This window comes from Phasianus colchicus, chromosome 3 (assembly GCF_987193195.1).
Source record: "Phasianus colchicus chromosome 3, bPhaCol1.hap1.1, whole genome shotgun sequence".
Taxonomy (NCBI): Eukaryota; Metazoa; Chordata; class Aves; order Galliformes; family Phasianidae; genus Phasianus; species Phasianus colchicus.
This window is the reverse complement of record NC_143438.1, coordinates 87,369,218-87,381,377: the sequence shown is the minus strand read 5'-3', so window position 1 is coordinate 87,381,377 and position 12,160 is coordinate 87,369,218. Positions and strand designations below refer to the sequence as shown.

The 12,160-nt window shown below is 44.5% G+C and overlaps 1 protein-coding gene across 3 annotated transcripts in view; it reads left to right on the top strand.

Moving 5' to 3' along the window:
- ST3GAL1 (ST3 beta-galactoside alpha-2,3-sialyltransferase 1) overlaps window positions 1-12,160 on the top strand; it is a 71,590-nt gene that overhangs the window by 44,923 nt on the left and 14,507 nt on the right. For all 3 annotated transcript variants that reach the window (XM_031591249.2, XM_090138026.1, XM_031591250.2), the window contains exons 2-3: window positions 171-900; window positions 10,513-10,709. In XM_031591249.2, the coding sequence (XP_031447109.2) occupies window positions 589-900; window positions 10,513-10,709 (509 nt within the window). In that variant the 5' untranslated portion in view covers window positions 171-588. The remainder of the gene's footprint in view (window positions 1-170; window positions 901-10,512; window positions 10,710-12,160) is intronic.

The following is a 12,160-nucleotide window of genomic DNA, read 5'->3' as shown; positions in this document are numbered from 1 at the left end:
GTCGATGTTCTGCCCTTTTGGAAATTTCAGCCTGAAACTCCTTGGTATGCATTTAGGGCAGCTGAAGTCATAGCTGGTGCTGTGTTGAGGGCTCAGAAGTTTTGGGATGGGCAGTGGAAAGCATGGAAACTGACATCTGTTTTTCTCTCTTTTTCTGTGTGTGTCTCCAGGCTGCAAACTGCTTTATATGGCTTAAATGGACATCAAAGTATGTTTCTCAGCTGGAATATACACCCCCTAATGATCTGATCCTTGGTGAACTATCTACGAGGAAAGAAAGAACCGCGGTCTGCTTTTTACAGTTTGGATCCCGCACAGAAAACTTGGAATGTGAAAGGATGAAGATCTGTCTTTGCTGAAGCCATAGTGGGAGAGACTTCCAAGCACCGTGAATAGGGAAAAGAAATACCCAGCTTTGCCTTTTTTTAAGCCTGTCGGAGGAAAACGAATCTTCTTCCCCCATGGACGGAGGTACTGCAGTTGTTAGGTGCAGCCTAGGCCCCAGGTGGTGACCAGCCCCGAGGGCTGGCAGCAGCCTGTCCGTGTTGCCTTAGCTTTCCCCCCAGGTCGTACCCCACCAGCAGCAAGATGGTCACCGTCAGGAAAAGGAACGTGAAGGTCTTCACATTCGCCTTTGTGCTCATCACGGTGACGTCATTCCTGCTGAACTACAAGCAGCAGGTGACCATGACCACTTGGGATCCTAAACATATCCTCACTCAGTTTTCTGAGCAAGTCCGAAAACTCATCAAATTTCCTAGGAGGCCGTGTAGCTGTAGCACCTGTATTTCCGAGCTGGGACATTCCCTCTGGTTCGACCAGAGGTTTAACTCAACTATGCAACCTTTCCTGACCTCACAAAATGCCTTGATCCCGGAGGATAGCTACAGGTGGTGGCTGGTAAGTGGAAGGTGTGCTGGCGGGGAGACGGCCTGTCCTTGATGTGTTGAGATTTGGGGCCTCGGGTGATGCTGAAAAAGATGGTGGGAGGTAATTCCTGCTGTAAACATTTGTGGTCCCAGTTGATGAGGCAGTCAGAATGGGGAAAAAATTAGTGTTTTTTCTGATGTTTACCACACGGGTACTTGTTGCGTATGTTTGTTTGCTGCAAGGAAAATCAGGAAAAATTAGGAAAATCAGCCTTTTGGAACCTGTCCAGGGGAGGCCACAAAAATGATCCAAGGGCTGGAACACCTTCCCTACGTGGAAAGGCTGAGAGAGCTGGGGGTGTTCAGCCTGGAGAAGAGAAGGTTCCAGGGAGACCTGAGAGTGGCTTTTTGATATCTGAAGGAGGGCTATAAGACAGAAGGGGACAGATTCTTTAACAGGATCTGTTGGGACAGGACAAGGAGAAATGGTGTCAAACTAAAAGAGGGGAGATTTTGACAGGATATAAGGAAAAGATTTTTGTAATAAATGTGGTGAGCAGTGCAGCATGTTGCCCTGCAAGCTGGTGGATGCCCCATCGCTGGAGACATTCAAGGTCAGGCTGGATGGGTCTCTAAGCAACCTGATCTAGCTGTAGGTGTCCCTGTTCAGTGCAAGGGAGTTGGATTAAATGACCTTTAAAGGTCCCTTCCAACTCAAATGAGTCTATGAAATTCCCTGACAGAGCTAGGGATTTGCAAGTCTCAGTATTACCTGCCTTCTTGTTGGGAGGAAACTCCCCTCTTGTTGCGATGAGAATTTGTAATGTGGCTTATTGCACTGCAGGTGGTAAAAAAAGGCCTTCTGCCTTTCTGTTGAAGCAGCAAAGCAAACTTATGGGGAAGTGTGTAATTCGTTTGGGACTGTACCAAGTGTAAGACATGTAAATAATTAGCAGGATTCAACAGAAAATGATTCATTCCATGTGTATGAGCACAGGCTGCATTGTTGCTGGTTACGTAAAACAGGTCTGCGAGGCACACAGGTACACTGGGTCACGGGAGGGAGCAGCCATATGTGTCCTTAGGACTGGGTGGTGCAGAGAGCTGGATCTCAACATCATGAAAGCGGGTAGATACCTTGTTCCAGAAGCATAGAGGGGAAGAAGGTGTTTCCTGATGATTTGTCTAACTGAAGCCCCTTTTGTGTTTTCTTGAAATGAGATCTTGCGTTAAATGAGTTGCTGATGGCCTCTGCTGCCCAGCTGCTAAAGCACAGGTTCTGGCTGGTTTCATAATGAGTTGCTTCTCTGCTTGTCAGAAAAAAAAAGATTCACAGAGCTTTTCTTTGAACGCACAACTGCCTACAACCTGGTCTCCCATGCACAGCCCTTAATGTGGAATTAAGGTGGACATTCGTGTGCATGTTGAGGGGGTCCAGGTCTCAGAGGAGGTGTCAGGTGCTGTATAAACTAGGCTGGATCTGATTTATCACTTTTCACTCCATTGCCTGTTGTATTTTCTGGTGGAAAATAGCTGCCAGTAAACTGCAATGTTTAACTGTTACATAAAATATATCCTCATTTTCGAAAAAGCCCATTTTGAGGTTATTAGCCTCATATTCCAACTCTTTCATCCTTTCACCTGCCCTTTTGCCATGATAGCTGTTTCCACTCATGTGTTTTCTTGCTGCCTTCATACACTCTTCCTTCTGATCCCCCTATTTCTCATCTGGGTTGTGCCAGACCCATTTAAAGGGAAGATGACAAGCTTAAGTTCTGCACTCAGACCCAGGTTTGATTTAAACACAAGGCTTGGATGCATTCTCTCTTTAAAATAAAAGTTGAAAAAAACGGAAGAAAATTTGGGACTTTCAGAACGAAATTTCTGATTCTCCTTCTTGTAGTGAAACTGAAAGAGAAAAAGCACAAATATCTAACACCAGTTCAACTCAAAACAGATATTTGGAGAGGAGGGTTCTTTTTCAGCTAAATGAAGAGACTTTCAGGACAGCCCAAAGCTTTCCCCCCCCCCCCCCCCCGAATTTTCAGGTCTAACTCTATTTTTACTGTTTTCCTTCATTTTTTTTTAAATTCAGGTCAAGTTCAAAGGGAATACGCTATTTCAGAACACAAAATCAAAGCAACTTTTTCTTAGATGGAAGATTTCTACACTTTCTCCACCATTGTTTTTCAGTGAGAACTTACTTTCAACCAGAACATGTGAAATGTATTGGTGCCACCCAAAATTGCACTGTTCAGAGGAAATCAGCCACGCACTGAAAACACTTCCCCTAATGTTAAATGGTGGAGGAGCCCTGCAGCTCCTGGTTGCAACCAATCTGAGTAGCCCTTTCTGAGACAGTTTGAGTTGCTTCTACAGTTGGTGTATCCCAGGTGCATCCTGGAGAGCCCCATTTCTGCTGTTCGGTTTTAGTCTCATTTTTTTTTTCAAGTTTATTCAGTGATTTCTGCCAGTCTTCAAGAAAATATTGCACGTGGCCACATTTTATGGTTGCTTGGTTTGCTAAGTCAGTGGACTGGGGACTTTTCACTATATTTGTACTTAGAAATGAAGCACAAGGAGAGCTGAAATTGCTAGTTGTTACTTCAACTTCATTTCAAGGCAGAAATGTTTGCAGGACAGATTCCAGACAGTGCAATGCTTTCATTACCCCGTAATTGAGAGGAGGGTGACTCTGCTGGGACTCTTGTATAAGGCTGTGTCTCTGGTATGACAAATGGGAAGACAAATGTGATATGGGCTAAATACATGTAGAGCTGTTGCTGGAGAGGTTGCTCTGTCAAAGCTTAGCCCACTCTCCTTTCTTATTAACCCTGCTTCTAAAGTTATGAATAGGGATTATTCAGCCAAACGATGACATGGCATAAATATCTCTCCACTTCTGGCAGAGCCATAACTGATTTCAGAGCCTAGTGACAAAGATTTGAGGTGAAGTGACATGTGGGGCCAAAGGACACGGTGGTTTTGCTTGCCTGCAAATCTTTGCATGGTTACCAGTCTCCTTCTTGGTGTATTTGTAGAATATACAACGGCTTGGTGGTATGTGGCCTTTTGGAGGGGAAATACTCTTGCTACGTGTGAAGGTCTAAAAATCTGCCTGGTTGTGTCTTTGTTCATAGAAACAGGAGCTTCTTTGTATGGCTGTTACTTTTCGTTTGCTTAAATCCACTAAGGAGATAAACCCTCCCTTGATTTAGTCGTCCTCCTCTCCCCTCCTCTCCCCTCCTCTCCCCTCCTCTCCCCTCCTCTCCCCTCCTCTCCTCTCCTCTCCCCTCCTCTCCTCTCCTCTCCTCTCCTCTCCTCTCCTCTCCTCTCCTCTCCTCTCCTCTCCTCTCCTCTCCTCTCCTCTCCTCTCCTCTCCTCTCCTCTCCTCTCCTCTCCTCTCCTCTCCTCTCCTCTCCTCTCCTCTCCTCTCCTCTCCTCTCCTCTCCTCTCCTCTCCTCTCCTCTCCTCTCCCCTCCTCTCCCCTCCTCTCCCCTCCTCTCCCCTCCTCTCCCCTCCTCTCCCCTCCTCTCCTCTCCTCTCCTCTCCTCTCCTCTCCTCTCCTCTCCTCTCCTCTCCTCTCCTCTCCTCTCCTCTCCTCTCCTCTCCTCTCCTCTCCTCTCCTCTCCTCTCCTCTCCTCTCCTCTCCTCTCCTCTCCTCTCCTCTCCTCTCCTCTCCTCTCCTCTCCTCTCCTCTCCTCTCCTCTCCTCTCCTCTCCTCTCTTCTTCCCTCCCCTCCCCTCTACCCCCCCTCTACCCCTCCCCTCCCCTCTCCTCATCTCCATGTGTCCCTCTGTCTTTCTGTCCATTTGCATTTACTCATCTTACATTTCAGGGATTGTCAGAGTCTCTCTGGAAGTTGGCACCTTATACAACGTGCTGCATTTCTCCCTATTATCTATCCCATTCTCCTGAACAACAGGCTCGCTTTCAAGTTTTCCATTGATCTATGACAGTCCCAATGAATTCAGTAGCCCATATATAAGGAGCTGGAACAAAAAATACATGCTGTAACATGGCATAGCATTTATTTATAGTTCTTTTGTTTTGTCCTAAAGTTTTTCTTCATTGTTTTTAGTGGTCAGAGAGTATAAAAAATGCAAGAATGGAACTTGCTGTCCTAAATTCCAAATAACTCCACTCAAGCTGATGGATTAAAGCTGTATTTAGTAAAATCAGGCTCAGAGTTCCCTGGCAATCTTATCTGCTGCACATTGTTCATAAACTTCCAATTATAACATATTTTATCTTGAGTCTTGTGGTATTGGTATTGGAGGAGTTTGTTTTCTTTTTTTTCCTTTTTTTTTTTTCTTTTAAGAAAGCTCAGCACTTGGGGACATTTGATTATCTAAAAGAAAATGCTAGCTTTTAGTCCTCGTGGCTGTAAGAAAAAGTGTAATGTATGGCTTAAAGACTTTCTCAGCAGACTGTGAATAAAAGGGCATCCCCACCGCGTGCGCGTGGAAGCTGCTGTTATTTTTAAGGCAGTATCAGAGATACTTGGCACCTGAGTTATGCGTTTTGAATGCTCTTTGTAGAAAATTTATCCAAATACTTTGATCACAAGAAATCTTTAAAACTGGGACACCGTGATGCTTGAAATGCAGTACCAAGGGCTCAGCGCCTCGAAGGCAGCGTGTTCCCTTTAGAAGGTAGAGCACAGTGCAGTCCCAGTGGCTGCACATACTCGGTGTGACCTCATGTCATCCTGCTTGGGTGCAAGCCCAGTGTTCAGACCAGCCTTGGACATACTGAGAGAAAGAGCCTGACCTTGTGTTTCCCCTTGTCCCTGCCAGCAGTCTCGGGTATGTCCAGCTGGGCTGCAGCACCAGGTTCCCCTATGGTGAGGATAGATGGATTTGAAAGTGTTTTGAACTTGCAATCCCTCTGAACTGCAGGCTCAGTTCTGCTGAGCTGCAAGCATCCCGCAGCCAGAAACACAGGCACACAGAGCTGGCAGAGGTAGGGTCTTTTTGTTCTTGTGGAGGTGGCTTGTACCAGCCATGGAAGCTGGAAATCATACAATTTGGCATAAACACATTACTGTATGCTATTTACATAAAAAATGCACATTAACTTTATATTTGAAAATGCATATTTTATGACAGTCACAAATCATTACACAAAGCCAACCCAAACCCTTGAAAGGCCCTGTATTCTTCCCCTAAATCTTTTTGATGCATAGTAATTGCAGGACATTAAGTATAACAATAATAATGTCATATTTTCCAGACCAAGGAGACATTTTTAAAATTGATGGTCTCCTTTTAACCTTTCCTTCGGTCTGCAAAATGGAGATTACCTGCATTTGCCCCATCAGGCTGTTGCTGGGATTAATCTTTGTACAATGTCTTATGACTGGGATGTGCTGCCTGAGTGTTAATGCCTCCAAACTGCTGCAGCAAGGCAATTAGTAGCTGTGCAAAAGAGGTTCTCATGGGGCTTAAGTCTCTATCTTTTAAAGACAGTTTGGAAAAAGGAAAAACACTGAAAAACAGTATTTCTGCACTTACTTCCCTAGGCTGCCTGGCAATGTTCTTGTAAAAGGGCTGTCCCAGATATGCTGCCAGTCCCATACCTATGGCTTTCCACCACTTAGGTTGTGTCCTGACCCAGGCTTGATCCATTTCCTTCTACATTCAGGTTAAGCAGGATATTTTCTACATGCTAATATATTGGGATTTTGAAGGTGTGTCTAATATAATGCAGTGCCAAACTTAGAATCAGGAAATCATTAGGGTTGGAAAAGACCACTAAGATCATTTAGTCCAACCATCAACCCACCCCCACCATGCCCACTAAACCATGTCACTCAGTGACACATCTATATGGTTCTTGAAGACTTCTGGGGGTGTAATTCCTGGTTTGTTCCAATTCATTACCACTCTTTTGGAGAAGAAATTTTTCCTAGTATCCAACCTGAACTATCCAAATTGCCCATGGATGCAGGGTGCATAAGCACCAGCAGACTTTCCCTTCTTTGACTTCATTGTCACTGCTCCAAGCTATTAGCGCCAAGCAGCCTTGATTGAATTCACATCCTCCCCTTGCATTCCCTTAGTCAGTTTTGAGTACTGCTTCTAAGCAATGCTTGGTACCATTATTGGTGTTGTGATGGTACCAGAGAGCCTAGGGAAGCCTTCTGAGATATAAAAACAGGAAAATCCTAAGGTTTCTGGTCTCTTATTCTCAGAGGGCTAGAGACTGAAGTGTTCTGAGATATTTGAAATGTGGACACAAGTCAGGTAAAGATTCCTTTCGGACTTGGGCAAGGGATTAAACTGCACCATTAGATAAGGCTGTTGATTGCAAAGACTTTGGAGAAGACCAGTGACTTCACCAAGGACGCACGGTTCAGGTATTTCAATGTATTTAAGCCTGTTTCCAGCAGTTATATCCATAGACATATCCCTGGTGCATACCTACAGCACTTGGAAGGAATATCACATCTCAGCAGAGCTCCAAGCGGGCATCACGCTGCTGTCTGCACTGCCAGGGTTTACATGGCTCTGCTTCATATGACAGGATGTGGGAAAGTGAACTATAATTGGCTTGTAATTATAAAGCTATTAAAATAGACATTTTCAAGAAGTCAAATAAACATTGTGAAATAAGGAACTTGGCTGCATGTTACGCCTGAAGTTTTAAAAGAGATCTGCCTTGGAGTTAAACAACTTTGTTGCCTGTTCTTCTTTGTACTGCTGAAAAGTAGTCAAAGACTAACCAATTGAAGATTAGTCCTGCTCTTCAAGAATAAAGTCCAATCAGATTATCACTGAGGATATGAAAACAGCACTTCTAATGACGGACTGGTGTTTTCCTCAGTGGAGTTCAGCACAAAGTCCTCCTTCTACATAAGGTCTTTGCAGTCTGTAAAGCCAGTACTAATCTCAGCTGGAGAAATTCTGTAAAACTGAGAGATTTTAAGACAATGGTATCCTGCCTTCTGGTTGGGCTTGGTGACTATGTTTTAACATGATTACAATGCAGTTAGTCTAGACTGATCACAGTGTAACAGAAAGACACTTCAGATCTCAGTTCTGTGCCTGTCCATAATGCACCAAAAACAGAACTAAGTGCTACTGTTCATTTCCTTTACTGATGCTATCATTCTGTCTGAAAAGGTAGTTTAATATAAAAAGAAGGCTCGGGTGCTTAGGATTTTCTGAAAATTACCTTCTCTATCAGAATTTTGTTGGGCAAAATCAGTTCAAGAAGAGATTTTTATTTTCCCTAGAATGACTACGTTCTTTAAAATGTTTTGAAGCAGTGTTTGCTGGTTTTCTCTTTCATTTCTTAAAGGCATTTAAAGTCAGTTCAGTCTTTACAGAGAGAGGAGTCTGCAGATGGTGTGTGCACGTGTGTTCAAATAACTCAAAACAAGTTCCTTCTTAAAAAATGGGATTTTTCTGCATTATACACCTGATGCTGCATTCTGTGACATCTATGAAAAGCCCTCATTTATTTTGAAGGCTGCAGGATTAGGCTAACATTAAGTGGTTTTCTAATAGGCCAGTTAGTTTTGAAAATTAGGTTAGACTGGGTTCATAAAGAACACACAAGTTTAGGTATGTGAAGATATGTTGGTAACATCACACACAAAAATTTAGGAGAAAATGACTATTTGTACTTAAACTGCCTACAGAATACTGACATATGTAGTAATAATAAGTGTTCTTGTCTGTGCATCCTAATCACCTTCTAGCTGTGGAATTGTCCATTTGGTTGCTTGGCCTGGCTTTTCTAATATCCTGCCCTCAAAGTGGGTTGAAGGAATAACACAAAGGGGTGAGTTATTAATGCAGCCAGAAGAAGGCAGTGCCTATTTCAGTGATGCTATGATTGATGTCAGTTCTCAGCACTACCCAATGGACTCAGAGCTGTGGTAGTCCAAGCCCTTCCTCTCATCTCTGCCAATACTCAGCATCAACTGCAAGCCAAGACAATAATGGATGGCAGCTTCAGCCCAGCAAGAGTTTTGTGCTGACTTCTTTTAATGAGGACCACCAGTCCGTACATGAGTGTGTAGGTTAGCAATGCTTAGCAGGAAAGTGAAGTTGCTGTCAGTGGGTAGTGACAGAACAAGAAGGAACATTTTAAACTAAATGAGAGGAGATTTAGATTAGATGTCAGGGGAAAATTTTTCACTGTGAGGGTGGTGAGGTCCTGGCAGAGGTTGCCCAGAGAAGCTGTGGATGCCCCATCCCTGCCGGTGTTTCAAGGCCAGGTTGAATGGGGCCCTGGGCAGCCTGTTCTAGTGGGTGGCAGCCCTGTCCATGGCAGAAGATTGGAACTAGATGATCTTTGAGATCCCTTGCAACCCAATACTTTTTATGATTCTGTGATTCAGGTAAGATTTCTTTGGCTCCTTTGTTCTGAGTTCTTGGCCTTGTTGTCCTGTATCTCTGACTCCATGGACTTGTCCTTCAGTTCAGTGCAAATAAGGTTTCTTTACATAGATCTGTGAAGAGACAACACATAATTTTGCTGATCAAACAGAATTTGCAGTCATAGTTCTTTACGTGTACGTAGAGAGAGTAGGACAGATTTACAGATCCTGGTGCAGGTGAGAGAAAAGTGTCAAAAGTAAAGCCAAATTACCCCAGGCCATTGCTGGGAGTCGTGGGAAAAGGTATTTTTCCTCCCTCCCTCCCTGTCTTTCCTTGCCCTGGGCTTGCAGAGCAAGGGCAGAACCTTTTGGCGGATGTTGTCTTGGATCCATTCTCCTCTGGGGAGCTTTCTATCCTATGTGTGAGCAGGTGACACCATGGGTGTGGGCAGTGATTTGTGTCAGCATGCCAGCACTCCCAACCTTTTTAGCAGCCCTTGGAGAGCAGATTCCCAGAAAGGGAGTGAATGTAACATCACCTGCCCTGCACCTTGCTTGTGCCTTCACCGTCTGGCCATTGTTTCCACCACGCACCACAGGACTGATACAAAGAGCTCCCCTCCATGGCAACAGGCACAGTGACCAAGGTCCGGGGTGGTTTTCTTCATCCTTGAGAATTTTTTATATGGTTTTACATCTCCAGCTCTCAGGGTTAACTCTACTTTTCTGTAGTGTATTGTACTAGCGTTTGGCTTCTCTGCAGTTCAGGACAACAGAAGTGAAAACTCACCGTCCCACTTCTGGCATATGCCAGAACTTGAGGGAAGGGTGTCCATGGCTATTCTTGCTGGCTCAGTCCTACTTCTGTACTCCATTGGGTTCCCTTAGACTGTTTTGTCCTTCCTAGGAGAGTTAAAAGTAATCTTATACATGCCTTAACGTGTGGTCCAAGGCAGTACAAAGCTTTTAGACTTCAGAAGAACTTTAATTGAGCTGGGGTCAGCTTTGAGGAGAATGTATGATCTGTTCCACTATGGCTAGATAGAGACTGGAGATGTGAGGCAGTTAATGGAAAAGAAAGAGAAAAGGGAAAGCAAGTTAAAAATAGTAATTGGGAAAGGGTTTTCCATGTTTTTCCTTCACATTTGAAGCTCCCACCTGAAGCCTTGTAGCATACACTATGGGAGACAGTGTCTGCAGCAGCATGAGCTAAGGTGGTCCTTGGGAAGACATCTGAAGCCATGTCTAGCTCACAGAGAAGCTGGCTATCTTGGTACACTGGTAACCTGGAATGATTTTTCTCCCTAACAGAAACTTCAAGGAGAGAAATCTCCGAAGAATATTAATGATACTCTCAAGGAATTGTTTGGGATCATTCCTGGGGATGGGGACCCCCTGCAGGAGCGAGGCACTTTCTCATGCAGACGGTGTGCCGTCGTGGGCAACTCTGGCAACCTTCGTCAGTCTCAGTATGGCCAAGAAATTGACTCCCATGACTTTGTGCTCAGGTAAGCAGGCACAACCTCAGCTCCAGAGGTCTCTGTTGTTTGAAGATTCACTGCTATTTTCTGGGACAAGAGAGCAAAAAAGATTTCAAGGACTACCTAGTGAAATCATGTGCTTAGGTCCTGTCTAAGCTACAGGAACATAAACTATGTGTGTTAAAGGTACGGCCTCTTGTTTTAGTCCAGAAGGAAAACATGACCTGTCTTGGATTTAGGTAGGTGTTGATACTGTAACTTATTCGGCACTGTTCATAGCTGCTTGCGTTTTAAAAAAATCCCTGAAAAAATGATAATTTTGGGTAAACATTCTCTCTCTAGTTAGTGCTTACAAATGGTATTTTGCACACATAACTGACTGTATCACATCTTTCTTTCTTGCACTGGTTCACTTATAAGCAGTGGTAGGTTGAGAAGGCTCCTGTGCAGGGAGGAGACAGCTTCATGGCTAGAGCTACTTTGTTAGGGGACGCATCACCTCTGTCTTTTGTGACAATGAGCATTGTCTATTTTTTCCTGCTGTAAGACAAGAAGACATGAGATAGGCAAAGAGAACCTCCCAGAGGGCAGTCAAGATATCTGGACTAAGTTCACCTTGCCAAGGTGTCAGGGGGAGCTCTCTTGACCACAGTAGTCCAACACATTCTCCAGCTCTATATCACAGCTGGCAGTGCAGCACAATTCAGGGACCCTTGAGGGCAGGTCAAAAGGCCTTGAACGGAGAGACTACTACTGAAAATACAGTGTGTGAATTTACGCTCTCAGAAGGAGTGTAATGTTTAGCTGGAAGCAGTTGAAAGTGAGTCAACAGATCAGCACTGTTTGAACTGCTAGGCCACCTTAACCCTCTTTGTTTTTGATGTGGCTTGGATACCAGATGTTTGATAAATTATTTCAAGGATTGCTTCCTTCATTTGAGTGCCTTGCCCTCAGCAACAAATATCTTCCCAGAGGCAGTCAGCCAACCAGATCTCATACATGAAGGGAAGAGCTCCCCACCTTCATCCCACAGGTTGTAAATGTGTGGCAGTGGAAGTGCATTTATGCTTAACTCTTTGTTCCTTGCTTTGGAGACCACCCTATTCCTGTGTGGACTTTCTTACCTTGCCTGACCTATGTTTCCAAAATTCTTACAGGAAAGCCTGGCAGGCTCTGCTGGAATCAAAATTGAAACTTTTTTTATAGTAACTAGGGGGATGTGTGTTCCCTCCCCTCCCCGTAGCTATGCATCCCTGGCAAAGGGGAAACTCTCTGTGATTTGGAACTTATCATGCCTGTCTCTGACTTCGAAATAGAATCATATAACCCTTAGAGTTGGAAGGGACCTTCAAAGGTGATCCAGTCCAGTCCCCTTGCAGTGAACAGGGACATCCACAGCTAGATCAGATTGCCCAGAGCCTGATCCAGCCTCACCTTGAAAGTTTTCAGGGACAAGGCATCTGCCACTTCTTTGGGCA